Here is a 25,873-nt window from a genome sequence, read left to right on the forward strand (position 1 = left end):
TTATGCAGATAGTGAGATTTTCAAAAGTGCCTAGGTACCTAACTCCCATTGCTGGGGGCAACTGTGAGGGGTAAGGTGGCTGGCCACCTTAGGTCCTAGTTGAATTTTCAAGAGCACCTATCCGCAGCTTTTAAATCTGGCCTTTGAAAATCTGGCCCTTAGCACACTGTGAGCTCTGCTTGTCTATTTTTATTTAACCGTTGTTTTTAACTAATTTGAGCTTCCAATTGGTGGTTAGTCTAGAATGAGAACCTACGGGTCCAATCTTGCATATCTTGTGACCCCAAAAGCCCCATTGATTTCCACTGAAATTTTGCGAGCCCAAGGAAAGCACGACTGGGTCAAAGTTTAAGTGTGAAGATAGCAGGAGTGTTGTGTGTAACACAGGGGAGGTAATTGTTCGGCACTGGTAAAGCTCAGCTGGAGAGCTGTATCCAGTTCTGGGCACCATGGTTTAGGGAAGATGTGGAGAAATTAGAGAGAGTCCAGAGGACAGCAACCAAAATGATCAAAGGTTTAGAAAACCTGACCTATGAGGAAAGTCTAAAAGAATTGGGCATGTTTAGTCTTGAGAAAAGAAGACTGAGGGGGACTCTGATAAGCCTCAAATATGTTCAGAGCTGTTATAAAGAGGATGGGGTCAATTGTTCTTTATGTCCACTGAAGCGAGGACAAGAAGTAATGGCCTTAATCAGCTGCAAGAGAGATGTAGGTTAGATATTAGGCAAAAAGTTTCTGACTCTCAGGGTGGTTAAGCTCTGGAACAGGCTTCCAAGGGAGGCTGTGGAATCCCCATCACTGGAGGTTTTTAAGAACAGGTTGGACAAACACCTGCCAGGGATGGTCTAAGTTTACTTGGTCCTGCCTCAGCGAAGGGGGCAGGACTTGATGACCTCACAAGCAGAGGTGGCTCCAGGCACCAGCGCACCAAGCGCGTGCCTGGGGCGGCCTGCCGGTTGCCATGAGGGCGGCAGTCACGCTGCCTTCGGCGGTATGCCTGCGGGAGGTCTGCCAGTCCTGTGGCTTCGGCGGCATATGTCGGCGGGTACACCGAAGGCGCAGGACCAGTGGACCTCCCGCAGGCATGCCGCTGAATCTGCGTTACCAGCGGACCTCCCGCAGGCATGCCGCTGAATCTGCGTTACCAGCGGACCTCCCGCAGGCATGCCGCCGAAAGCCATCTGACTGCCGTGCTTGGGGCGGCAAAATACATAGAGCTGCCCCTGCTCACAAGGTCCCTCCCAACCCTGCATGTCTATGATTCTGTAGTCAATAGTTAGCTCTCACGTGACACGAAATAATCATGATACTCAAGTGAGAAAATATTTTAGCATTGGAATCTGAGACTTTGTAGATAAGTCAGTGGCAAAATGAACAATTCTGTTTTCTCCCCAAATCCTATATTCCACAGGGCAAATCCTTTTTCCACCCCGCTCCTTTGTATGCATAGAAGTCCCAGCATGCAGTGGGACAGCTACACATGGGGAACAGGGAGTTGCTGTGTGCAGCACAGAGTGGGTTTTTCCAAGGCAAGTCTGGGGAGAACCAGAGCAGGAGCTGAGTGGGTGGATCTTTGACTGTCCAGATCCGTTGACCTAACCTCATGCACATTTGTCAGGAATAATAGAAGGATCTGCTGGAGGGCTGAGGCAGCAGCTGTCATCACAGAGTGGTCCCCTACCTTCCCACGGCATGTGGAGCAGGATTCCTTACACCTGTGTACAGCATACGCTGTGTGCTGGGAGGAGGATTGGGCCCTCGGCACTGACAATGGAGGATTGTTTGATGTCCAATAGTTTCTTCATGCCTCGTTCCCTTTTCTCTCTGCAGTCCCGTCCCCCACAATTGCTCCCACGGTAGCAAGTAAGCCAGTGGTACATGTTAGATTAGCAGTTATAGGCCACTTCATTTCTCTTGATCTGCAGCTCTTTTCTTTCCCCAAGATTCCTTTAAACCTCGCCCGGCACTTATGATATCAGTGTACGAAAATGCTTACCAAGAGCTGGAAAAGAAATCTCTTTTTTCTGTCCTGAAATCCCATGTGCGATACCAGGGGATCCTTTTCTCCCCATTCACTCTTTTCCAGTTCACAGTTAATACCTAGGCAGCCTTTAACTACACTTTTTGGAATGTGCAGACTATACAAGAGAACTCAATGAAAGGTTCCCAGCTCCAGTTTGTGACGTCTTTTGATTCAGTTCTAGTGTTAAAATCTAAAAAACCCTGTACAATTAAAGTATTGTATAACATACATTGCATCTTATTAATCAACATTACATCCAATTACACTGTCATTGTATTATATTGCTTTGACAAACAAAGGGCTGGGCTCTTTACAAAAATGTTACGTAGCTATTATGTTTAACCAGGCTCTTTATATGGGAACCTCGGTTTAAAATGTCAACATCTTTTCTTTAAAAATGTTTTAAAAGAACGCAAGTGGAGACTACTTTAAATGCAGAAAACAGCATTGCAATCTATATACCATCTTTTTTATGCAAAAGCTATTTTATCAAAATTGCAAATAATGTCAAATTTGGTGGGGGCAAAATCCTTCGGGGCAGTGATCACTTGTGCATAACACGCCATGCTACAAGCACTGTGAGTTTTGCACAGCTGTATCTGCTTGGGAGGAAGAGAAGGACAGGTACCCAGGAGCAAAGCATGTCAGTACACCCAGACCACATTTAGGGCCAGATCCTGTAAACACATAACACTTTATTCATCCAAGTAGCCCTATTGACTAGGGGTAGATAACCAGCATTGACTCTGGTGGGACGACATGTCTGAGTAGAGTTACCCCCGAGCATTTGGAGGATTGGGGTCCTGAAGAACAATTTGAAGAGGCATGTGTCCTTTGGACTTAATTGCTGCAAACACTGGGTGGGGTTATAATTCATGGGTGAGGTGCAATACCCTACATCAGAAAAGCCACCATGCAGGGGCCACAGGGCAGCTGTGATCCAAGAGGACCCCACAGACACACAGGTGCTCCAGCTATTCTCTGGATGTCATGACTCCCTCAGTCACAACCCAGAAGCAATTGTTAAGACCCATATCCTGCAACTGTCCTGACCTGGCAGACCCCTGCACCTGCAGGGAGCCAGGGCTCTGTCTGGACACAGTTGCAGTATTGGAGTCTGAGGCCATCTGGTTGCAACACATGAGTGTATTGGATCCCCATGGCTTTTACACCTCTGCACGGGCTTTGTTTTTAAGAATTAAACATGTATTCAACTGCATTCTTCTCACCTTCAAATCCTACAGGCAATGGATTTTGGCCAGGAGAAGCGTTATAAATCTTTAATGGCCAAGACTTTAGTTTGACCTGTCATCATAAAAACAGCATCTTCTTCCACACAACCACACCAGGCTAGGGGCTTGGTTCCATCATAACTCAGGAGAGCGCCACCTTCTCAGGCCCTGTCCCTAGAAACACACGTGTGCTTAACTTTACTCACCCTAGTCATCCCCTCGACTTCAGTGAGCTTTGGCTCAGGCCGTGTCATGTGGCGGGGTTCCCTCACCCTGGATTCCTCGCTGCCAGCAGTCCTCACACACTCCTGCATAGGTTCACCACCGTGTGCTTTATGTACAATGGGCTATACAAGTCCTTGTCCCCCCATGGCATAAGGCTTTGACCTTCTCCCTAGGCACAGAGGGAAAGGGGGGAGAAATCTCCCCTCCCCGAGAGCCTGGGCTGCTCTGGCCCGTCCATGGGGCCTTCGCCTCTTTCCCCTTCCTTTTCCTGTATCTCTTTTAACTGTCCTCAGCTGAGTTGCTGAATCACTTTAATTGGTTAATCACCTGGTGTTTAACCCATTATCTCCTCAGTTTGGCCCAGGTGGGGATGTTTACGAGTACACAGAATGATGAGTCCACTGGAGGCTGCTCACACTCTGTGACAGGCCCCTTCCTACAGCAAGTCGCTTGTTCCTTTGACATCCCCCATCCAAGTGCTGCTGAGACTGGACGCTGCTTCTTTTACTGGCTCAAAGGAGACGACAGTCCCAGGTGGTGAGATTAGATGAGACTTGTGTGGCTAAATCCTATGCAACTATTTAGAAATGTAGAGGAAACTACATGGTTTACGAATTGTGTGATAAATGTAAAGCTCAGATTGTTTTCATAACTGTCCCAGTGTCGTGAAGGTGCAGGAGTTAATGCCTCCAGTTGGCTTTTTTTAAACTCTCTCTCTCTGTTGAAATCTGTGCTTGGATGATGTTAAGGAGCTGAATGGCTTCAGAGGCACTATAATTTGGAGTTAAGGAGCCTTAACCCATCTCAGAGTGCTTAGGTGTTGTTGTACAAAATGTATTCTAATTGTTAATTAATTGTATGCAGCACAGAGCGCTAAATGTAGAGGCTCTCCATGAATGAAATGATTCGTATGTTTACAATTTTTTTATAACGTAAGTGTGAGACCAGATATATGCATACAAAATACAAAGCAAAAAAACCCCCAGATTAGAAGCGTCTTTTTCCATTAATAATAGTGGGAGTTGCATGTCTAATCTCATAACCATTTACAACCAACCGTTTACAACCAACAAGTCCATTTGCTAGAGACACCAGGAAGTTCTATATGGACCTTCCATTAGCACTGATGGGAATGATATGCAAGAGACCCCTTCAAATCAAACTTAAACCCAATTAAGGGTGAAACTCCATCCTTAACTCACCCTCTTGCTGAGGTCCTCAAACAGTGGGTGATCTTAGCTACCATATGTACTGCAAAAAGCCTGCCGTACTTAAACACAACTGTGTGTGAGTTTCAGCTTTCACTCAGAATTTCCTTCCTTGTTGTGTCTAAGGCATTCCGTTTACGTGATTCAAACAACGTTTTTGTGGTTTCTTTTGAAAAAGATGATGTAATTCAATGCCATTTACATCCTAGACAGATGATTAATAGTTCAGGGTAGCGGCTTGATCCTATTATGTAAGGCTGACACTGAGGTATTATTAAATAATAATACAAATGATTTTAATATCAGTCCCCGTTGACTTTATACCCTGCCCACATAGTTAAGCTTCCAATGTGAATGAGATTTCACAGCCAAGGAATAATACAGGGGGGAAAACAATCAGAAGTTACAGAGCAGCGGGGTTGTAGGGACTACTCTAAATGTATCTGCAGTGAAATCATTATAGTAGCATTAAAAAAATCTTTGCTGAAATGTAAATCTGTAGTCTGAGCAAAGCACTTCAGTCACTTATTTAAACCAGGGTTCATTATTATTATTGCTTATGCTGTACCATAGATGTCCATGGTGTTTTAACAATATAATAGTAATAAATAAAAACATAGCACTACCATTTAGCACTTACTGAGCTAAATGTTTGCAAAAAATAATTGAAGGCATATTGCTTATCAAGAGGAAAATTTGCCACTAACATAGGACCCTATCCTGCGAAATCTTTACTTACTGAAGTCTTTACTCTTGTGAGCAAGGTACTGTTTGCTGTTCTATAGTTTCTTAAATAGGGCGTGTACCCAAAATATTTCTGAAATGTGCATTCTGTTTCTGAATGTAACACAGTTGGAAATCCCTACTGGAAGGTAAGCTATCAAAAACCAGTTATCAACTTTTATATTTTGAAAGAAACAACGCATAAAAGAATAGTGTGAGCTATAAAATAATGTGTTTTGTAATAGAAAGACAGCTGTCTCTGCATACTCTTTCGGTTATGCCTTGTTATTGTGTGGGCTGTGATGGTATACAGAAAGACAGCCACCTTTTTAAGTACTCTGTAGAATATTTAGTTACTCGGAGATCAGATACTCTTATTGTATGGTCCATGGTGGTAGAACAGAAAGACAGCTATTTATATATTCTTTCTCAATAGTGCCTGTGATTTTATAGCCTGTGGTGATAGTAGTGGAGAATTTGATATATACAATATTGGTGTATATCCAATTGTTTGTGAACATCAGAAGTTTTGAAACTTGGTTGTAATCGAGGAATATAAGCATAAGCTTGAAAGGCTAAAGAGCAGAAAGACCCACACATAAATGCTATTATGTACTTAATGAGGCAGGGGGTTTAAAAAAAAAATCAGCCACACAAGTTGGTTTTATCAAAGAAAATGTATAAATAACAACCAGTGATTCAAACTGCTTTACAAAGAAAAAGCAGGGGGAAATGAAGGTAGCACTTCACTTGTGGCATCCAGATAATAGTATTTACTACACTAATCTTTTTGGCTTAGAGATTGACAATCAATATATTATTATCAACAAGCATTAACACACACACAAAGCTTCCATTTCTCTTTTTCTTGAACCCTGTCCCTAAGTCCTTTCAATTTAATTAAAACTGGACAGCCCTCCCAATAGTGCAAATTACACTTAAAATAATATTAAATATTTGTACTGGGTGAAGACAAAAGTGTTGGCTTGTGCAGTTGGTTGAAAACGCGCACACACACACACACAGAAAAAAATTCGAGCTAATCAAAGTTAAAATAAAGTCTCTCTCCCTCCCTCTCTCTCTCTCTCCCAAGACTACTGTCTATAACATGTTGTTCCTTATAGAAAGTGGGATATGGTGGCATTTGCTTGATTAACTTGCTCGACAAAAGTGACAGCTGCTGTGGGTGCATGTAGATAAGCTGCACAGCGCAGTTCCGCCTTTGTACATCTGTCAGCAAAAAAGGAAGAATAAAGAGTGAAAAGAGACAAATTGGTCCCAAAAGGCAATCCATTCAACTTAGGAGGTTTGCTCTATTCAAGCACTCACTGTGAATCTCAAGTACTAGGTAGCTTATTCAATTTCATTCATTCTTTAGAATGAGCCCACAAGTGTTTAATTTCTTATTCTGCTCTATAAAAGGGGGATCTTTTTTTATTGGAAGCATTAATTGTAAGACTAGCTGATCAATGCTTACAACATTAACTCATCATTAATTTTCTGTTTAACTATTTTTGGGCTCTGTAATGTGGTAACTTCTCACTGACTTCTCGGATTGCTGTCTGAAAAATCCAAAAATATTCCAACATACAGCTCTGTGAACTGGGGCCTTTGCCAATGAGAGCAAGGAGTGAAGGCTAGAGGCCAGATCCTCAGCAGGTGTAAATCATCATAGGCCATTGATTTTATTTTTTGCATTGCCGTAGCACCTAGGAACCCCAGTCATGGGCCAAGACACTGTTACGCTACGTGCTGTACAAACACATGGAGCTTCATCGATTTACACTGGCTGGAGGAGTCATCCTGACGTGTGCCTGGTTACACAGACAGGTTTCCTGGCTCAGAAAGGTAATCTTACCGGTGGTCAATCCTCTGCAGAAGAGTTACTCAGAGATCAGCTTCAGGGGGAGGCCTGCAGGCATGGCAGCCTGCAATAATAATAATAGCAAAATATGGTTTTCATTGAGAAACTGGGAGAAAAGTTGATAAACTAGTGGGAAGGGCAGTAATGTGTGGGTAAGTCTCAGCAGGGCAGAGACGTTTTTCTTTTTGTGGCAGAAGTTTCTCTGTTCCCATCTTCTGATTGATGCTGGAGGATTATTCTTAAATTCATGAGTCTCGGGGGTAGCAGCTCTTTACATCCACACCAGTCTCTGCCACCATCCTACTCCGCACCTTAACTGCAGTCTCAAACTCTCTGGTCTAGGCATTTCTATGTGCCCTCCATTGTGGTGCCTAGAAATTCCAGGCCCTCAGCACTGTGCCTGCGGCTCACCCCTCAGGGATTCTACGAGGAAGTGTACTTAACCTTTTTGTGCTGGGGTGTCTATCCCCCTCAAAGCCAACTAACCCCGTGACAGGCTGCACCGGGAGGAGAGTCAGGGCTGATACGGGCTAATGGCAGATGAAGCCCAGCTAGGGGAAGCGCTGGGATAGGCAGAAAGAGAGGAAGTTGGTGTTAAGAGGAGGTGGCGGGAAGGAATTCTGCTGCCACTCCCTAGAGAAGAAGAGCTGGCAAGAGACAAGGAGGAAAAGAAATCCTGGGATCGTGTCTTGGACTATAGATTCTGGCAAGAACCCAAGGGAGTGAAGTCACCCCAGGGAGCAGAGGAAGCTCTGGTGGTGACTCAGGGGCAGGGCAGAAGATAAGGAAAAGTAGGAAGAAGCTCAGGGAAAGAGCAACAGAGTCTGGGATTGCTAGTCATAGGGTCCCTGGGCTGGAAGCTGGGATAGCAGGAGGGGCCAGGTTCTCCTCCTGTCCCCTGGGAAAGTGGCACAGTCTGGGCAGTGGAGTGGAAGCCTGCCTGAGACACTTTGTCCAGAAAAACTTTGCATCCCCAAAAGAGGAAAACTATAATGACCTGGCTGAAGAGCCCAGCCACGAAGGGGGACAAATCAAGTCAGAGAGAGGGATGCAGCCCAGGGGGCGTGCAACCAAAGGAGGGCGCATCTGACTGGTCGAGAGCTAATCCCCTGGTGCGCCACAAGGAGGCGCCCCAGCGGTGCGTAGTTACACTTCCACAGAAAATAAGACAGTTCTTCCCATAATGCTGTAGCCTCTGCTTAGAGCAAAGGCCTTGGGGCTAGATCTGCTGGTCTAGCTAAGCTCTGTTCAGTGCAGGACATGGGGAGGGGGAAGCCAGAGACGGCATTAAACCACCTTTCTCCCACCGCTTCCAATCCAGTTTTGCACCCTGATGCAACTTAGAGCCACCTCAAGACAGAGCAGGGCCAAAGATCTGACCCCAGGGGTTGCCATCAAACCCAGATCTCTCACATGGTAGTGCCTTTGGGCTAGCCCAGAACTGAACTTTTTTAAAATGAGCATGTGTGAAATATAATGTTCCTGATTTTTCACCCACTCACGCTTATCATCATCTACACCTGGGCAAAACCGGTGTAAACCCTACCTCTACCACTGGTGAGGTTCTACATCCAGTTTGCATAGGTGTCAATGGCTATGCAAGGGTGAAGGTAGTGGAGACCCACTCTGCTACTGAGCTGCACACTTGGGGTTTTAAAGGTTACCTAAAGTAAATTTTGCTTTGGTGAAGTTGCCCACAGGGAGTCACATGATTTTGCACAAGACACTTTTCTACAAAGATAAAGGTGTGAAAGATGCATCAGTCACGCACTGGGCAGTTACTGTTTGGATCAGTCACTTTTGCAAAGTTCTTACATTCTGTCGTTCCCAGCATACACGGTCTGAGTTGTCATTTGTCTCCTGTTCAAGTAGGAGAGCCAGTTCAGCTGTCTAGTGGTAGCACAATGTGCTACCGTGCACAACTCTGTGTGTGAGACTACAGCTGAGTCCTTCACATCTGGGTTGGTGGGTCTGAGAAGCATTATGGAGCCAGCATGCCCCGTCACAGTGGGCAGGGAAAAAGCCATGTTGTTCCTCAGCAAGCCCCGCTTAGGGGACTGAGAAGGAACATTGAGAGACTCCACAAGAATCTGTACCTAGAGGAACTGTACAGGGCCTTGAGGGTGGGGTAATGAAGCAAGTTTGAGGGGAAACCCTTGAAGCTCAGGGGACCCCAGATGGCCAGAAGTGGCTTCATTCTTGTGCCCTTCTCAATGTCAACCTTTCCAGTATTCTCTTGTACAATAAGCTGAATGGGGAGGATGAGCCATGTCAGCTCACAGCATCAAATACTGTATCCTGCCTCTGACAATACCCTGTGCCTGATGTTTCAGAAGATAGTGAGAACCTCCCATAATGCACCTGGCCAATAGCGTATATGGTGCTGGGGTGTAAAATCTTTCCTTACCCCTATAACGATCAATTGATGGCCTGAAGCATGAGGTTTTGCAGCCCCATCTTAGTATTCTTCACTAGAAATGTTCTTATATAATTGGTCTTAAAGGACCTTGTCTTCAGAATTTAGGTCTGTGCAGCTGAGTTGTGCACACATTTGCACTCCAAGTTTGCATACTCCAGGTGCAAGGCTCAAATTCGTATGCTACATGGCTAGATAGGTGTGGCATGAAAGGACAACTTGTGGATTGTTGTAGACTCGTGTAGCAAAGTAATGTGCATGCAAAGTAAGTTCTCAGTTGTGTGCAGACTTGATTACTAAAAAAACAGGTTTGGGAGTTATCCAGGGCTGCAGACGTACGTTCCCTCCTAAGCAGGGGCGGTTCCAGGCCCCAGCACACCAAGCACGTGCTTGGGGCGGCATGCTGCGGGGGGGCGCTCTGCCGGTCGCCAGGAGGGTAGCAGGCAGCCAGCCTTCGGCGGCATGCCTGCGGGAGGTCCACCGGAGCCGCGGGACCGGCGATGGGCAGAGCGCCCCCTGCAGCGTGCCGCCGTGCTTGGGGCGGCGAAATGTCTAGAGCCACCCCTGCTCCTAAGGGAAAAATGAAATGTAACTTCCATGAACCGTTGTGACAGCCTTAAAGGTAGAATTTGACCATCTCTTCTCTCTCCATACACTCACTGATCCTGATCCTGATCCAATTTACATTCTGATATGGGGTCAGATCCTCAGCTGGTGTAAATCAGCATAGCTCCGTTGACTTGAGCAGAGGGCCTGGCTCGGTGAGTGGAGAATGGACACGAGTGTATGGCCGATCAGAGAAAAGTACCAAACTGTTTGAGACGGGGCTCCTGTTTCACAGCAAATTCACGTGTCGGGTTAGCAACGAAACCCAGGGCCGGACGTGAGCACGTTCCTCTTGTGCGCGGCCTCCTTGTTTTGTGTTGCTTTGATGCTGGGTGTCGCGGAGGCAGCCTCCTGCCGCAGAATCCGTTACCTTCGGAACACCTTGAATTCAAAGGCTCGCTCGACAGCCTCCTTTCAGCGTTTCAAAACAAGTTCATGTGCCAGACAAAAAGAAGGGGCAGCCTGTGTTCAGGGCTTTCCAGACACTGGTATGCCACAGTTCTAAATAGATTTGAATTGCTTGGATTGGTTCTGGTTGGAAAGCAAGGACTGAAATCAGGGGTCATAGGTGAGAGTTACTATGGTAATTGAGTAGTATCACCAGTAGTTTTGCTCTCATGAGCATTAAAGCACATAATAAAGGACAAACAAGAGTGGTTAAAGCAAGCAGGTAGGATTACTATGTTCTTTTGTCAGAAGTATATAATGTCTTGTAGTCAGTTTTAAAGACTTCTCAACCCCCAAATCCCCCCCCCAGCAGTCACCTGCTGAGTAATTTTGTATGCTTAATCTCTAGCCCTTAACTACAAGCTTTCTGCTAATTTGAGGCAAATGGGTAGTTTTGACACTAAATCGGCCAGTAAAGAATCCCTGACCTAGAAAAACTCCATTCCGAGGCACTGAGAGCAGAAAATATTCTTTCAGCCTCCTTGTAAGATGTTTTGAATGACACAAAATAGCTTTGACTAAACCCTGCTGCAGCCTCCGATTAATGGTTTGCAAAAACTTGCCGCACATCCCCGCTGCAACTTCCCCCATAAAACTTGTCACTTCAGATTGCCATCAGCCACCACAACAATCATCATTTCATGCCTATTGCTAATTGCAAGCACAGCTGAGGCTCAGCAGGGTGCTCTTGCACAGTCCCAGGCTTTTATAGCAGCCTCAATCTGTTGTATGGCACTTGTTCACACACAAAAAACTACCCGCAAAGGCAGAAAGAGGCAGAGTCACCGGTTTCTTGTAATCCCTCTGCTACCCTGCTGACAACCCAGCCCCATAAGCATTCCTGGTTTTGTCCTCCCCTTTACAAAAGCTGAAGTGACCTTAAGCTACTAGTATGTGAGCTTTTGAATGAAGAATACAACTCCTTCAGGTGCATTAGAAAGCAGTGCTGCATCTGGCTTATGAGATTCTGTTTGCAGCACCCCTGGGGTGAACTGTGGCTTCCTGTAACATGTAAAATATGAGTGTGAACTCCAGGTTCATGGCAAGGAACAGGAGGTCATGCTTCCATTCAGACCTCACTAAAGAAAATGGGAGTTTGCAGATGTTCTTGTGTATGTGTAATGACACCACCGCCCCAAAAGCACAGGAACCCAGCACGGGTTTTGATAAAACCTGCCACAGTCTGTGTGCTACTTGCAGATTTATTCATATCCATTTTTGCCATTTATATATTCAGAGACAAGCCTGCTATTTCAACAGCTCCATAGCGCAGACTCCAACCTCTCCTCTTCCAGGCATTCAACCTATTGCTCAGGCTGGCTGGGAGGTTGTCACAGTAACGGTCAAAGCCTGCCAGAGGTCATGCTTCAGCACCCTCTATTGGCTCTGTTCAGGAGATTCAGAATCTGCCTCCTCCTGCCCCAGCAAGAGTAGCAGTCAGGTCGGCGGTGAAAGAAAGGGGATTGGATCATGGTAGACTGCAAGAGCAACTGGAATCCTTAGGAGGCTACCTGAAGATGCCAAATGAAATCCTTGCTGGGAAAAGAACTTAGTTTTTAATTCATGCCTGGCTGGGGTAAAACTGCCATTGAAATTGGCAAGGTCTGAGCAGAAACAAAGTCGGGACTCCAGGATCTGACTCAGTGGGAGTTTTGCTTGAGCAAGCAACTTACAACAGGGAAGCGCCCCATTGGGGGATAGTATTCTTGGCCTGATTGGGCAAGGAAAAGCTTGGCTCCCCAGTGTCAAAGTATCGGATGGGTTGTTTACGGCAAAGCCAAATATTACCAATATATTCATAGCAGTGAGACACCAACAGTTCTATGTTGCAATTAGGCAGCCTTACGTTAGGAAGTAAATGCTGCATAGCTGATGGCTTAGCCTTGGTAAACAGATCATTTTAATGAATTTTAGAAATATGGATGGGTGTTAGGAACATAATTGTTCCGTGTAGAAGTCATTTCAGTATACAAATAAAAGCATTGCTTGAACAGTGTTATCCAGGTTCTGCTGAGTTGTCTCCCACCTATGGCTTCTGTGAGCATAAACGCATAATAATAAACGTAATTTGTTATGATCTTGTATGAAATGCTCCGAGAAAAGATTGCTATAATTTTTGAAGGATCTTTATTAAATACAACAACTGAACAGGCAGAAGAAACTATTTAGTTCATATCACAACAGGACTTTGTTTCTTGTGTCTAAGATCCCATTTCTGTTTGGGAGAGCGAAATTACTTGTAAAAAATATATATATATAATCGTGTGGAAATGTTAACATCTTTGTGTTAGCCATGAAATCAGAAGTCTTCTTCCTTCTAATAACACATCGTCTCTAGTGATTGTTTCAGTATCTATTTCACTCATAGCTTACTCTATTTTTATGCATATGCAAAGCTTAGATGCAGCAATTGAAGAATGCTATATTAAATCTAAAAAAATTGATGTGATTTTTTAAAAATCAGGATAAATGTATTAACAGATATTCCTTGAATTGTACCTCATCTATAACTTACAGTACTGAAATTTTTGTTAAGTTGATTGCTTAGCCTTGGGGAACAGATCATTTTAATACATTGAAGAAATACACGTGACATGTAGGCCTTATGTTTTAAAGATGTGCATGGTTGACGTTTTATTAGCAAATGCTTTCCTACCCATAGGAGGAAAGGGATCCTGAGTCAGAATCCAGTTTGAACCTCCCCAGTGTCCTGGGTGTTTGAATGCATTGTCTTTAGTAGATAATTTAGCTTCATTTGTTTTATGTTTCCAAAGACTCACATAAAATGCTGATGGAAAGAAGGGGATCAAATGTAGGTTGGCAAACTCCACAGCAAAACTGCCAACCCTGTTAGAAGAGTGTTGGAAGTCACCGGTATTTTGTGGTGATTATATTGCATGGACTGTAATGTTAATTGCTTTGGGGAGTAAATAACTGATAGGTGTTTTTGTTTTTTAAAGATTGAATAAGCCGTGAATTCACCTTCAGCGTCCTTATGGTTCCGCGCCTGGCTGGGAATCTAGCAAGTTAATTTGGTCCTTCTGGGGGCTGCCATCTTGGTTGGTCCAGCTCTTTGTTTCAGTTGAAGTTCTGTTCTCTCAAGGCTGAGGTGGTTGTTTTTATTGAATAGTTGGACACACAAAGGCTTGCATGCCACATTACAGACAAATATAAAGACTGTTCCCTGCCCCCAAGAGACTCACCACTCATTTAGACTTAACGCAAGAGGTGGCAATAAACAAAGGAAGGTGGATTGTGTATGGAAAGAATGAGATACAGCGGTGGAAGATCATAAGATGTTCTTATTGCTGCATGCTCATCTGCTCTCTGGGTGTTGTTTTTAATATTTTAGTGAAACTTGGGGATAGTCTCCAAACAGGGTGGAGATGGAAGCATAACTCAAAGGAATGAGTCTTTAAGGAGGCATTTAAAGGAGGGGAGTGATATTTTTCTGGCGCACAGCCTCAGAGGTGGGTGGTGGCAGCCAGAGGTCATGGCTCACTTGAACCAAGGGCATGAGCCATTTGAAGAAATGAAACCATCTTCTTCTTTCGAGTTTCTCTACAGTTTCATATTTTGGGGCATAGGGTTGCGATGACTGTTGCGCAGATATTCCCTGTCTATCAGAGAAACAACATTAGCATAGATTCATCGGATGAGGCCCTCACCCCTCTCTGGCCAATGTATGCCTGACAAAAGGGCTGGAGTGGCATAAAGCAGACCTGGTTGTGCAGGGGGAGAATTACTCTGCTGCAAGCGCTGTGGAACGGCCATAAAGTTGCCTTCTGAGGACCCCCTTCCAAGCCCTGGCCTAGGACACATGCAGGGAATGGGGCAGGAGGCGTGTGCTGGTGCCTGCCAGCACGACTGTCCATAACGCAGCCAGGGAGATCCCAGAGTTGTTTGAAGCAGCCCCTGGCATAGCCCAGGATTACAGGGACACAAAGGTGGCTTCGTGCTCCGTAGTCTCCATTCCCTCAGGCTGTGCGACCTGTGCTGCGCTTCTTAGAGAATCAGAAGCTCACCCATCGATTTTAAGGCCTGGGGCATCACTGTGATCGTCCAGTCTGATCTGCATAGCCCAGGCCAGAGGATTTCCCCTAGGGATTCCCCATCAAGCCCATAAATTCTGACTAAGCTACAGCATAGTGTCTGGAAAAACATCCAATCTGATGTAGACTCCAATTGACAGAGACTCCACCACACCCCTAGGTAAGTTGCTCCAATGGTTAATTACCCTCCCTTAAAAAAAGTGTCTTATTCCCACTCAGAATTGGTCTAGCTTCAGCTCCCAGTTGTTGGATCTTGGTAGCTCTTTCTCTGCTGACTTAAAGCGCCCTCCACTATCAGTAATTTCCTCCCCAGATGGCGTACAGGATAGACACCGAGTGAAAAAATGACTCCCCTGTCTTTTCACCAGCCGATCTTCTGATCCTTTATCCCCGCCCTCTGAACAAGAAGTTTGTAAAGCTAAGCGCAACTGGAGCAGTTCTTTGTCAGGAGATGTCAGCCTTGGATTGTGGCTCTGTCCCATGGAAGTGTGCAGTGGAGGGGATGGGAGCCTTGTGCGGGTAGAACAGAGAGTGCTGCCCCCCAGTAGACGCCCACGGATGCCCCTCTGGCTGGCTATACAATGGAATTTGGGGAGGAAGCGGCGCTGTGGACCGCTGCACCCTGTCTGTGACGTCATTCCCAGCTGATGGCTGGGATAGTCGCTTACCCTGCCAGCAGATAACGCTGCTTGAAGTAGGCTCACCTGGGAGAACCCCACTACTAAATCTTCTCCCCTGGGGAGGGCAGGAGCCATAAAGTCCTTCACCCTGCCTGGGCCACTGCCCTTTCTCCAGGGTAGGGATGCCCACAGTCACCCCGGGATTGCAGGGCTTTATCCGCACCCACTCTACATGGTGAAACGGAGGCTCTGAGAAATGTGGGCCCTGCCTCTGGCCCATGCTCCAACCCTGGAGCCCCAGGCAGTGAAGCCGCTGTCCACTCCATCCTCAGCTTTGCACTTCGGTCTCCCCCCAGCCTTCCTTCTACCTTGGCTCACCTGCTTTCCCAGCCCCTCCGCTGGCTCATTTCCCCATCCCCTTTCAGCTGGAAACCCCACTGAGACCACAGTCCCCTTCACACTGGGGAGCCCAGCCAGCAGACTACAGCTCCCTCTGTGTTTCAGTCCCCACTGAAAGGCAGGGACCTGCCTCTTATTTCCTGCTTCCCCTTCCCAGCAGGCCTTGCTCTCAGTCTATAGTGAAAGCAGCAAAGAGTCCTGTGGCACCTTATAGACTAACAGACGTATTGGAGCATGAGCTTTCATGGGTGAATATCCACTTCGTCGGATGCATGTCATGAATCCAACAAAGTGGGCATTCACCCACGAAAGCTCATGCTGAAAAACGTCTGTTAGTCTATAAGGTGCCACAGGACACTCTGCTGCTTTTACAGATCCAGACTAACACGGCTCCCCCTCTGATACTAGTCTATAGTGAGTCACACGTTCGGAGGAAGCCTGGCACTTTGACCTGAAAACTTGGGTCCAATTCTTTTAATCAAGAAAATCCCTTTCTAAAGCAAAGGAGGTTTGACTCCCCACCTGCTCACAGAGGGCCTTTGAAATCAGTCGACGGACTCCCCAGAAGGGCCAGTCCCAGTGTTTTACAGTCCATAGCGCTACTCAGCCATGCTGTGGCTCACCCATTTGTTCTCCCAGCGATAGTAAAGGACCAAATTAAAATGAACCCTGGGCCATAGGCAAGGCAGTGCCCTCGCACCACCTTTAGCCTGGTCTGCTGGGTCCAAACGGACTCCCTGGGGTGAATCCGATGATCGTGTGCTGCTTCTGGTGTATTTTGTGAGGCAGCCTGCAGACAGGAACATACAAGGAATATGGGAAGGGATTCCAGCCATAGATAGCCCCTGGCAAGTAACCTTACTACTATTCTCTCACAGCTTCTAGGGACTAAGTAAACGTGTGCAGGAAAACTCCGTTCCTTCCACAGAAAACAGTCAATACAAACATTTAACATGCAGCAGGTTGGCTTGCTACATGCTTTTTCAAACAGAAGAGGCTAAATGTCTCACTGAAAAGCAGCTGTAGTCCAAGTCGATCCTGGAGTTGAGGCATGATAGACAGTAGAGGGAGTATGTACGGGTAGAGTGTGAAAGTGGGGAGAGGTTCCTCTCTCAGCTACTTCAGTGAGATCATAGGACCCCACAAACTAGCTAAAGAGGGTAAATTTGGGGCTACCAGAAGCCTTTCATTTACTCAGCCAAATGAATGTTATACTCAGGGTTCCCAACACGCAGAGGTTAATGTTTCCCAGATCACTAGCCAGTAATTAAGTGCAGTATAATGAACATAGAACACCGGGATTTGAACTACCTGGGTCTCTCTGGGTTTAATTGGCTGAATGAGGCTGTTACTTTGTGAGCGTGCTGCTGAGCCGTGTCTCTGAGCCTAGCCAGGAAAGATGTTTTAATTATAAAAAGTTAAAAACAAAAAACAGGCCCTTTGCATTCTTTCAAGTACATCTTCACTAAGTTCTGCTCAGCCCTCATTGTGGATTGCTGCTAATTGGCATGTTAATTACGGGTCAGCCTGACAGGAGTCTTAAAACACACCTCTGCTGTGATGCCTGCAAAACACTTGCCCCTGGTTAGGCTGAAGGGTTACAGGGAACAAAACAGATCTAATGGGTTAAACCAGAGGATGCAAGTTAAGTTGGGATGCAAAAAACAAATTATAAATGTGGAAAAGATGCCCTGCGCCCAAAGGCACCAGGGAGAATGGAAACATCCTACTGAAGCAGAGCTGGAGCAAGGTTACAATTGACTTTGGACAGAAAACCTCCCCTTGAGTCGGGGAAAGGAGTGGATGCCATGCCAGGGTATAATGAATAGGGAGTGGTCTGACTACAGGACCTCTTGAGCCCTTTCTCAGCTACCTCAGAGATCCTATTGCCGATTCGGCAGCCGGGGACGTTCTGTGGCTCCCTGGGTTAGGAAATCAATGACTGGTCTGTACTGATCCTGCCAGGCAGGAGAGGACACCCAGATGCCATGGTGAAGGAACCTCAATAAGTAGGTAAAGGGGAGCTAGATGAGGGCACTCACCCCATCAACATGGGAATGTAGTGCAAGAGACCCATTTAAAGGCGTATTCGGGGGCAGCTATGGTCAAGGCAGCCTTTGAACACACAGTATCTCTGGCAGCCATCTTCACCAGGCACCAATAGGAGCTGGGTGGTAGCGGGGAGAAGCATGTCCATATATCCCTGAAAAAAACTAGTTGAGGGGGTTTCACTTCCTGCTGTGCCCTGTTTCTTCCATGAGGAGACATCCCCGTGCAGAGAGAAAATTCATAGGACAGGCCATAGGTTTCCATTGCCTTAGGCATAAGGGGAAGGGGGTCCCATGGCTGGTAGCAAAGTCTGGAGTGGGCAGCCAGGATGAGGCACCTGGTTAGACTCCACACTTCTTGCCGCTAGCGCCCCCTGTGGCTATGACGTGTCTCGGTTACCTGCTGTTTGGCTGAGGTACAGATCTGCAAAACTCAACCCCAGCCAGATCCATTCATACTAAAGAAGGAATGTTGTTAGTGCTGAAATGTGCAAGTTATACTAACATGGGCCTGGCCCTGCACTTTTTTACACTAGTTTTGCACCAGAGTAACTGCACTGAAATCAACAGAGGATCACTAGCGTGAAGCTGGCGGGACAGAGGGGGGGGATCAGTGCCCTGGTCAATTTTCATTTTTTTCCCATTGCAATTAACCTTCTGGGGGGCAGTTTTGTTTTTGTGAGTGTCTGATGAACGGATGATCTCCAAAGAGGGCTAAAAAAGACAGTTTCACTAATGGGGCCATAATCTAAGAACTAAACTGCCTCGTTCTGCTTTACAAGAGAAATAAAAATGTCAGCCCACGTTTAATGCAACATTGACAAAAGATGTGACTGTCTAACAGACGCACTGTCTTGGGGAGGGTCAGAGTGGGGAGGGGAAGAGTATGAAAAGCATTTTTAACTAGCACTTGTTTAAATTTCCACTGGTCTCTGGTGCATGTATTGGCACATGTGAAAAGTAATAGTATAGGGGTGATGTGTGCACGTACTGTGTGAGAGAGAGAGAGAAGTTGTATGTGCCTATATCGCTGCACAAGTAACTTTTTAATTCAGTTTCAATTGTCCTTTGGATAATACCAAGTGGGATGAAAACTGGTGACATATTAAGATTTGATTTTTCCCCCTTTTTATCCAGCCATTTGGGAGTGTTGCTCATATGTCTCTGAGATGGATGAATATAGGAGCAGTCCTGTAACCCCAGAGCCCAGCAGAGCCTTCTGCTCTGCAGGGGCAGCAATCTGCCGTGACGCAGCTGCGAGAAGCAAAAGTTCAGCCCCTTGAGGGGAGCGATAGTTTCCACATCTTGAAATTAGCTCTTTTTGCTAGGTGCTTTTACATCTTTAGTAGTGTTGGGGTTGAGACTGGAGCAGATAGTGCAGCCAATGCTGTATGCTCTTATGACAGGGTATCTAGCCCTGCAGTTACTGTGTACTAACATGATCGGGTTGTATTAGAATCCCCTGGTACATACATTCTGCTCCTCTTAGGGAATCAGAGGCCTCCTACGGCTGATTGGGTTTGAAATTTCAAAGCAGGTAAGTGGCAAAGTTATCTCTGGGGTTGATGTGGTTAGTGGCAGGGTCGTGGTGGAGCAGCTGTAAGAAAAGCACTGGGATAAAACTGACATCCTCGCTGGCAAATCAAATCATTGGCCAAGGTGATACTACCCACCCTTCCTGTGGAAAAGCTAGCAGTGCTGTTGCTCTCCATTTGTTACCATCCATAGATGCTCCTTGTTGAGAAGGCTGTGGATGGATGAGTTGTGCTAAAAGTCTGTAGTCCTGGGGTGCATGTTTTATTTAATAATCCCTTTTTTGGGGTGGGAGGGGGAGAATCTGATTATGAAAAAGAAATGCTCATTCATTGAAATTCTGCTTTAAAAAAAATTCCCTAGTAATCCTGTCGTAGTCATGTAACAGGTTGGCAAATAGAAAAGGTCAGTCCTGATTGTATGTGCCTGTTCGCAGATTGTGTTTATTCATGATACTCATGGGATGTGTTTGCTGGAGAACTCTTGTCTCTTTTGCAGCAATGGTACACCAGCTCGATGAATGTCATTTGCACCTGGCTGACAGACCGCATGGACCTGCAGCTTCACATTTACCAACTGAAAACTCTTATTAGGATGGTAAAGGTAATAATTGTTATGTGACTTTGCAAACATCTTCGCATTGGAAGCGCTGTGTGTGGTAGGTTTTCTTAGAGGAAATGTATTCTGTAGCCAAGCAAGTAAATCCGTAATTAGAACAGTTTATATTAGATGCATATGGGGATACTGCAAGTACAAAAATTAATCAAAGGGGATTTGAGACAGATCTAGATTAGGAAAATACTTCCCACAATTCTGAAGTAGTTATTTACACGGCAATGGGGGGACACATATTATTGACATTTAACCCTAATTGTACAATAAACATTCCCAAAATTGACTTTTTTAATGTGCAAACATGTTGATCACACCAATTAATCCATTTTAACTTCGGGTTCGATTAAAAGAAATCCCAAGACTTGGTTGAAGGGAAATATTTACTCCCAAAAATGTTTCAATATGTCTTGTGCTTCTTGTCAGAATGCAAATCATGATTGTTCTCGTAGTTAATTGAAGTAGTTTCTTTTACAATGGGTGTATACAATCAACTCTAAGGGATCACAAAGGTGAGATAACATACCCTGAAAGTAGCATTTTTTTTCTGTGCATGTGTGTGTGTCTTGGACTAATGATAATTATTTCAGTGTGAAATCACAGTGGTTTACATGAAATAAGATCACAGAAGGGGGTAAATACGTTTTTTGATCATTTTAGGTTCTATTTGATGCTTTTTGGCCTAGTGTTTTAAAATGTTTGTATTTTCCTGTACACCAAGAACAAATCAAAGCGTAACAAAATTACAACTGAAATGTACTAAATGTACTTTTCATAAATTGGAACAATAGGCACTAGCAAATAATCTCTATTTGTTAATTAGCTGAGGAATTATTTTTCTGGATTTATGTTCTTTTAAAGCCAATATTGCTTTGGGTAGCTGCTAGAACCAATTTGAGAATGCTCTGATCCACAAGTAACTATTTAATCCAGTTACTGTTTTATAGTGTGTTATTAAATTAATGGTATTACTGCTGGAGTCTTATCTCACAGAGATCAATCAAGAAGGTTCCAAACCTAAATTCAGATACAAAGAGGTAAATTTTAACGCTTAACTACCCAGGAAACTTTTATAACTTACCGATAGCTGCAGACTGTGGAAGGAGGGGAAGATAGAAACAGATACACTTATGCACAGTGTGTTTGTGTTTGACATATATATTCAGTGTCTCTAATGTGCAGGACTGTAGTTGTCAACAAGATTTGAATTTTGTAGATAGGAGTATTTACAATATTTTCATTTCACTGGAGTAGAGAGTTTTGGTGCCATGTAACCATGTCTCTATGTGATATGGAGTTTTTATTTTATAAGGGAAAATAATGATGGTTTGTATTGCAGCAATACATTGCCAAGGGGAACTGGATATACCCCAATATACTTTGCAGTTTGTGCACCATTAACCAGTGGGCGCCCGATCCTGAAGTCCTTACTCAGGCAAAACTCCTATTGAAGTGGCCAAAAGTGGCCAGAGTCTCATTTACACAAAGGCCAGTTTCTATTACTCTGGCAGTATAAAGAGGGCACAAGTTACACCCATCACTGCATTGCCACCGCCATGTAAAATACCCTTCGTGTCTGGGATGTCCGTGGAGTATGTCCATGGACGTTAATGGCCTGCTGATGCAGGACCAGGGCCACTCTTTGATGACTCTTGAAATGAAGCATGAGAAATCTGTGTTGGGGAATTAAACGTGACTTTGTGCTGTTTGTCTCTCCCTCCCAACACGTCACTTCCATCCTAGAAAACCTATAGAGATTTCCGATTGCAAGGAGTGCTGGACTCCACCCTAAACAGCAAAACCTATGACACCGTGCGAAACCGGCTGACTGTAGAAGAAGCCACAGCGTCCGTTAGTGAAGGCGGAGGTCTTCAGGGAATCACAATGAAGGACAGTGATGAAGAAGATGAAGAGGATGATTAGATAATTCTGGTCTAGAGGCCCACGTGGTGGTGGCTTCTTCGCCAGTGCATGTACCTAGTCTGTTGTTCAGTTAGCCACATTAGGAATTTTTCTGTCAGCTCTAAATACCCATGAGAAGTTTACCAATACAATTGCCATTTAGCTGTGTGGTAATAAGATTAGCACCTCTGTTTGATTCATTGGTTTCCTAATTTCATATCTCTATGTTCATAAGCAATATGGAGCACCATTGTTTAATACTGTTAATGGAAAACTACATAGAATACATGCTAGGTGTGTCCCTGTTATAATTAAAGTTTAAACAATGCTTCATTAATGTACTGTATATACATTGATGGTAAATTGTTGTGAAGATGAGTGAATCAAGTACTTTCATTTCTTTGTTTCTCTTCTGTGGATGCCAACTGCTTAAAATGAATAAAAACAGCTTTGTTTTTAAAAGAAAAGTGAGGCTGTTACAAATGAGTTTTTTTTGTTCTCTGTTCATTTTTTTTTAAATCCAGCTGTTTGAATCATTCTGCATCCCAGTTAATAAACCATACGCTTCTCCTTAAAGATACAGTGAACTCCATCGAGGGTATGTACCAATGGATTAGTAATTCTGATTGCCACCACAGGTCAATCCTAGCCTAGTGGATACATTCATGCCATGGTACAGTCCAAAGCAGTTGTTTTATGTCAACATTTGCCCCTCTAAATGTTACATCTTGTTTGTTTCAAGTATCTGTGTATGTAAAAAGGCGACTTTACTTACAACCCTAGATTACAAAGACGTGTTTATAATAATATAGGAACATTTACTCCAGTAGACTGTTACTATAACTTAAATTCCTTTGTTCACAATGTTTTTTTATATATGTCATGTACATTGCATTTTGACCAGTAACTGCATGTCCCCGATTCCCCCCTCCAGAAGCTGTGTAAAATAGTGGATCCATTTTGCTTTGGCCTTTTACAAGCCGACAGTTGTAAACGTGTGGGAACTGTGGCTTTTCAATAAATGACTATTCAGATGTCCTGAGACTAAACTACGGAGTCTTTTTATGTCTGCCTTAGGAAAAAATGACAAGCTAAGATGTAAGAGTCCCTCCTCCCTCCTTCCCCGTCCCCTTCCAGAATAAACAAGGGCTTGGGGGGGGGACGGGGTTCCAGGTGGGTATTTCTCCAGTTTATTGATTTAAGTAGATTGTTTTCTACTTCACTCACAAAGGTCAAGGTGAGGAAGGCGTTAATAAGGACACGTTCCAGACCAGGCCCATGCTCTATCTTCTCCACCTAACAAGGGTGGAAATTCACAAAGGTATTTAGGTGCCCAAGTCCCATTGATTTCAATGGGAGTTGGGGACCGAAACACTTTTATGATTCTCACCCTAAGAGTTCCCAGCATCGCCTTGGCAGTTAGTCCTGCTTTTACCTGCACACACCACCGTGTGATCCATTGTGCAGGGGCTGGCAGATGGTTTGTTCTTGGAAGTGGTTGCAAGTTGTTCCTGTTGTGACACGGTAATTGGCCTTTCCTGACACTTACCAAGGACCTCCTGTTGTATTTGAACCTTCCCTCACAGTGCTAAAAACATCTGGTAGGAATTAAAAGTGCATGTTGCATGATCAAACTCTTAATTGAAGTTAAAACACGGTGCCCTGATGGAAAGCTCGTTAGACTCAAAGTTTAGTAGTGTTTCCCCGTCGATCCCTCACAGCCTAATCAGACTAGAAATGCTGTGATGGAGAAGGCTGAATGAAGCCTAATACTGATGTTTATGTTGTTGGCAATGTTATTCTAGCTGTGTCAGTCCCAGGCTATCAGAGAGACAAGGGGAGTAAGGAGCATCTTTTATTGACTGTCAGTTGGCGGAAGAGACACGCTTTCGAGCTTCACAGAGCTGTTGACCTGAAGATGAAAGCTTCTCTCTCTCTCACCAACAGAGGCTGGTTCAATAAGAGATATTTCCTCACCCAGCTTGTCTCACTTCCATTCTTTTTGAACGCAGATCTTCTCTACACACCTTGCTGCGGCATCCTCTCGGTGCTCCTTGGCTGGAGTCAGCCCTGAAATCCCATGGTCCCAGACATTAAAACCGGGCAGTCAGCCTCTGTGAATACTTAAAGCAAAGTGGGTGTAAAAATCCATATGCAGGCTATACCTGAAGTGAATGGGCCTTGCCATCCACTGTCAGGGGCACAGGGTTTTGACAAGCTCGGAGCTAAAGGTGGAAATCAAAACAGGCTTATCAGACAGGTTAAGAGCTGACACTCAAGGATGGGCCCTTAATAAATTCATCAGAGCCTTGGTTTCATGCTGCACGCTTTCCAATCACTTTCTAAGGGAGTCACAGAAGCAAGCTAGCCCCCCCTCACATCATGCCCCCCCCCAGAACTGGGGAGGCGGTGCCCTGTCATAGCCAATGGCTCAGGATGTAGGAGGTGTGTTTTCAGCCTTCCTCTAACCGATGTGGAACAGGGACTTACACCCAGGTTTTCTCGCTCTCCGGCGAGTGCCCTAACCACTCGGCTACTGGGGTTTTTTTAATCAGTCTCTCCTATTGAAGCGGTTCCACCTTGTATTCAGTAGTAATTGGGCCCAGGACCAAGAGAGACTGACCCTGTAGCCTGGCACTCACCTGGGAGGTAGGACAGTCAGGTGTCAGTCTCTGCTCCAGTAAAGGTCCAGTTATTGATACAAAGTGGAAAAGCTCCACTGAGAGAGAGAGCCTCCCGTGTGGTGGTGCCCACACTCCCCTCTGCCTGGGCGTGTTCCCCACATTCCAGCTCAGCACGCTGGCCGCTGGGCTACTGGGATGCATGCTCAGCACGCTGGCCACTGGGCTACTGGGATGCATGCTCAGCACGCGGGCCACTGGGCTACTGGGATGCATGCTCAGCACGCTGGCCGCTGGGCTACTGGGATGCATGCTCAGCACGCTGGCCGCTGAGCTACTGGGATGCATGCTCAGCACACTGGCCGCTGGGCTACTGGGATGCATGCTCAGCACGCTGGCCGCTGGGCTACTGGGATGCATGCTCAGCACGCTGGCCGCTGGGCTACTGGGACGCATGCTCAGCACGCTGGCCGCTGGGCTACTGGGACGCATGCTCAGCACGCGGGCCGCTGGGCTACTGGGACGCATGCTCAGCACGCTGGCCGCTGGGCTGTTGGGATGCATGCTCAGCACGCTGGCCGCTGGGCTACTGGGATTCATGCTCAGCACGCTGGCCGCTGGGCTACTGGGATGCATGCTCAGCATGCTGGCCACTGGGCTATTGCTCTCTCAGGGCTGGGGCTTGGCCAGGGAGCAGCCTCTCGGTGGCAGTTTAGGGGACTTTGTCCATTGGGAACTCAGCCTCCTACAGGGGCAGGCAACAGCTGAACAGTGTTTTGTCAGTTGCACCTAAAAGTTGTTGCGAAGTGCCTGTGTCCCTGTGTGAAACTCACCCTACAGGTCTTGACCAAGGTCACACCCAGAGCCAGGACCTGACCACAGCTCTTCCAGGCCGGTGCCTTCACCACACGTCTCCCATATAGTCCTTCCCTGGCTGAAGTGGGCAGCCGCTGTCCCTGAGGAGCTTCTGCCAGGCAGGGTGCTCAGGCAAGACCCCACTATGGAAGTGAGATTGCATCTGGCACAAGCAGCCAGGAAATGGCACAGCCAGTGCCCACACTGGCAAACCCCTTGTTCTTGTGTGACGTGAGACCCCAGCTGGGTCAGCAGCAGGGACTGACTCTGGCTCTAAGAGCCCCGACTTATGCCGAAGGCTAGTGCCGATGCACACCCTCTGTGGCTGGGGGCCAGGCACTGGAGGTGGACAGGGAGCCACCGGACATTAGAGTGGGTTACAGATGCCGAAGGAACCTTGGGCAAACAGGGTAAAAATCTCTAATTGTTTCTTTTCTTTTTTTAATGATGTGGAACCAGGTTTTTTTAAAGTGCAGAGAACTCCCAG

General features: G+C 45.8%; 1 protein-coding gene and 1 long non-coding RNA gene across 33 annotated transcripts in view; one reads left to right on the forward strand and one right to left on the reverse strand.

Moving 5' to 3' along the window:
- The window catches only part of CADPS (calcium dependent secretion activator), a 359,086-nt gene extending 336,997 nt beyond the window's left edge, over window positions 1-22,089 (forward strand). For 28 of the 31 annotated variants that reach the window (XM_039482401.1, XM_039482400.1, XM_039482406.1 and 25 more), the window contains 2 exons: window positions 19,895-19,999; window positions 21,752-21,931. In XM_039482401.1, the coding sequence (XP_039338335.1) occupies window positions 19,895-19,999; window positions 21,752-21,931 (285 nt within the window). Of the gene's footprint in view, window positions 1-19,894; window positions 20,000-21,751 lie in introns of all 31 variants that reach the window. The other 3 variants (XM_039482397.1, XM_039482429.1, XM_039482427.1) reach the window with 1 other exon arrangement.
- LOC120369289 overlaps window positions 6,245-25,873 on the reverse strand; it is a 54,398-nt gene continuing 34,769 nt past the window's right edge. For both annotated transcript variants that reach the window (XR_005583036.1, XR_005583035.1), the window contains 2 exons: window positions 7,270-7,339; window positions 6,245-6,641 (listed from right to left, as the gene is read on the reverse strand). This is a non-coding gene — a long non-coding RNA (uncharacterized LOC120369289). The remainder of the gene's footprint in view (window positions 6,642-7,269; window positions 7,340-25,873) is intronic.

This window comes from Mauremys reevesii, linkage group 7, assembly GCF_016161935.1.
Source record: "Mauremys reevesii isolate NIE-2019 linkage group 7, ASM1616193v1, whole genome shotgun sequence".
NCBI lineage: Eukaryota > Metazoa > Chordata > Testudines > Geoemydidae > Mauremys > Mauremys reevesii.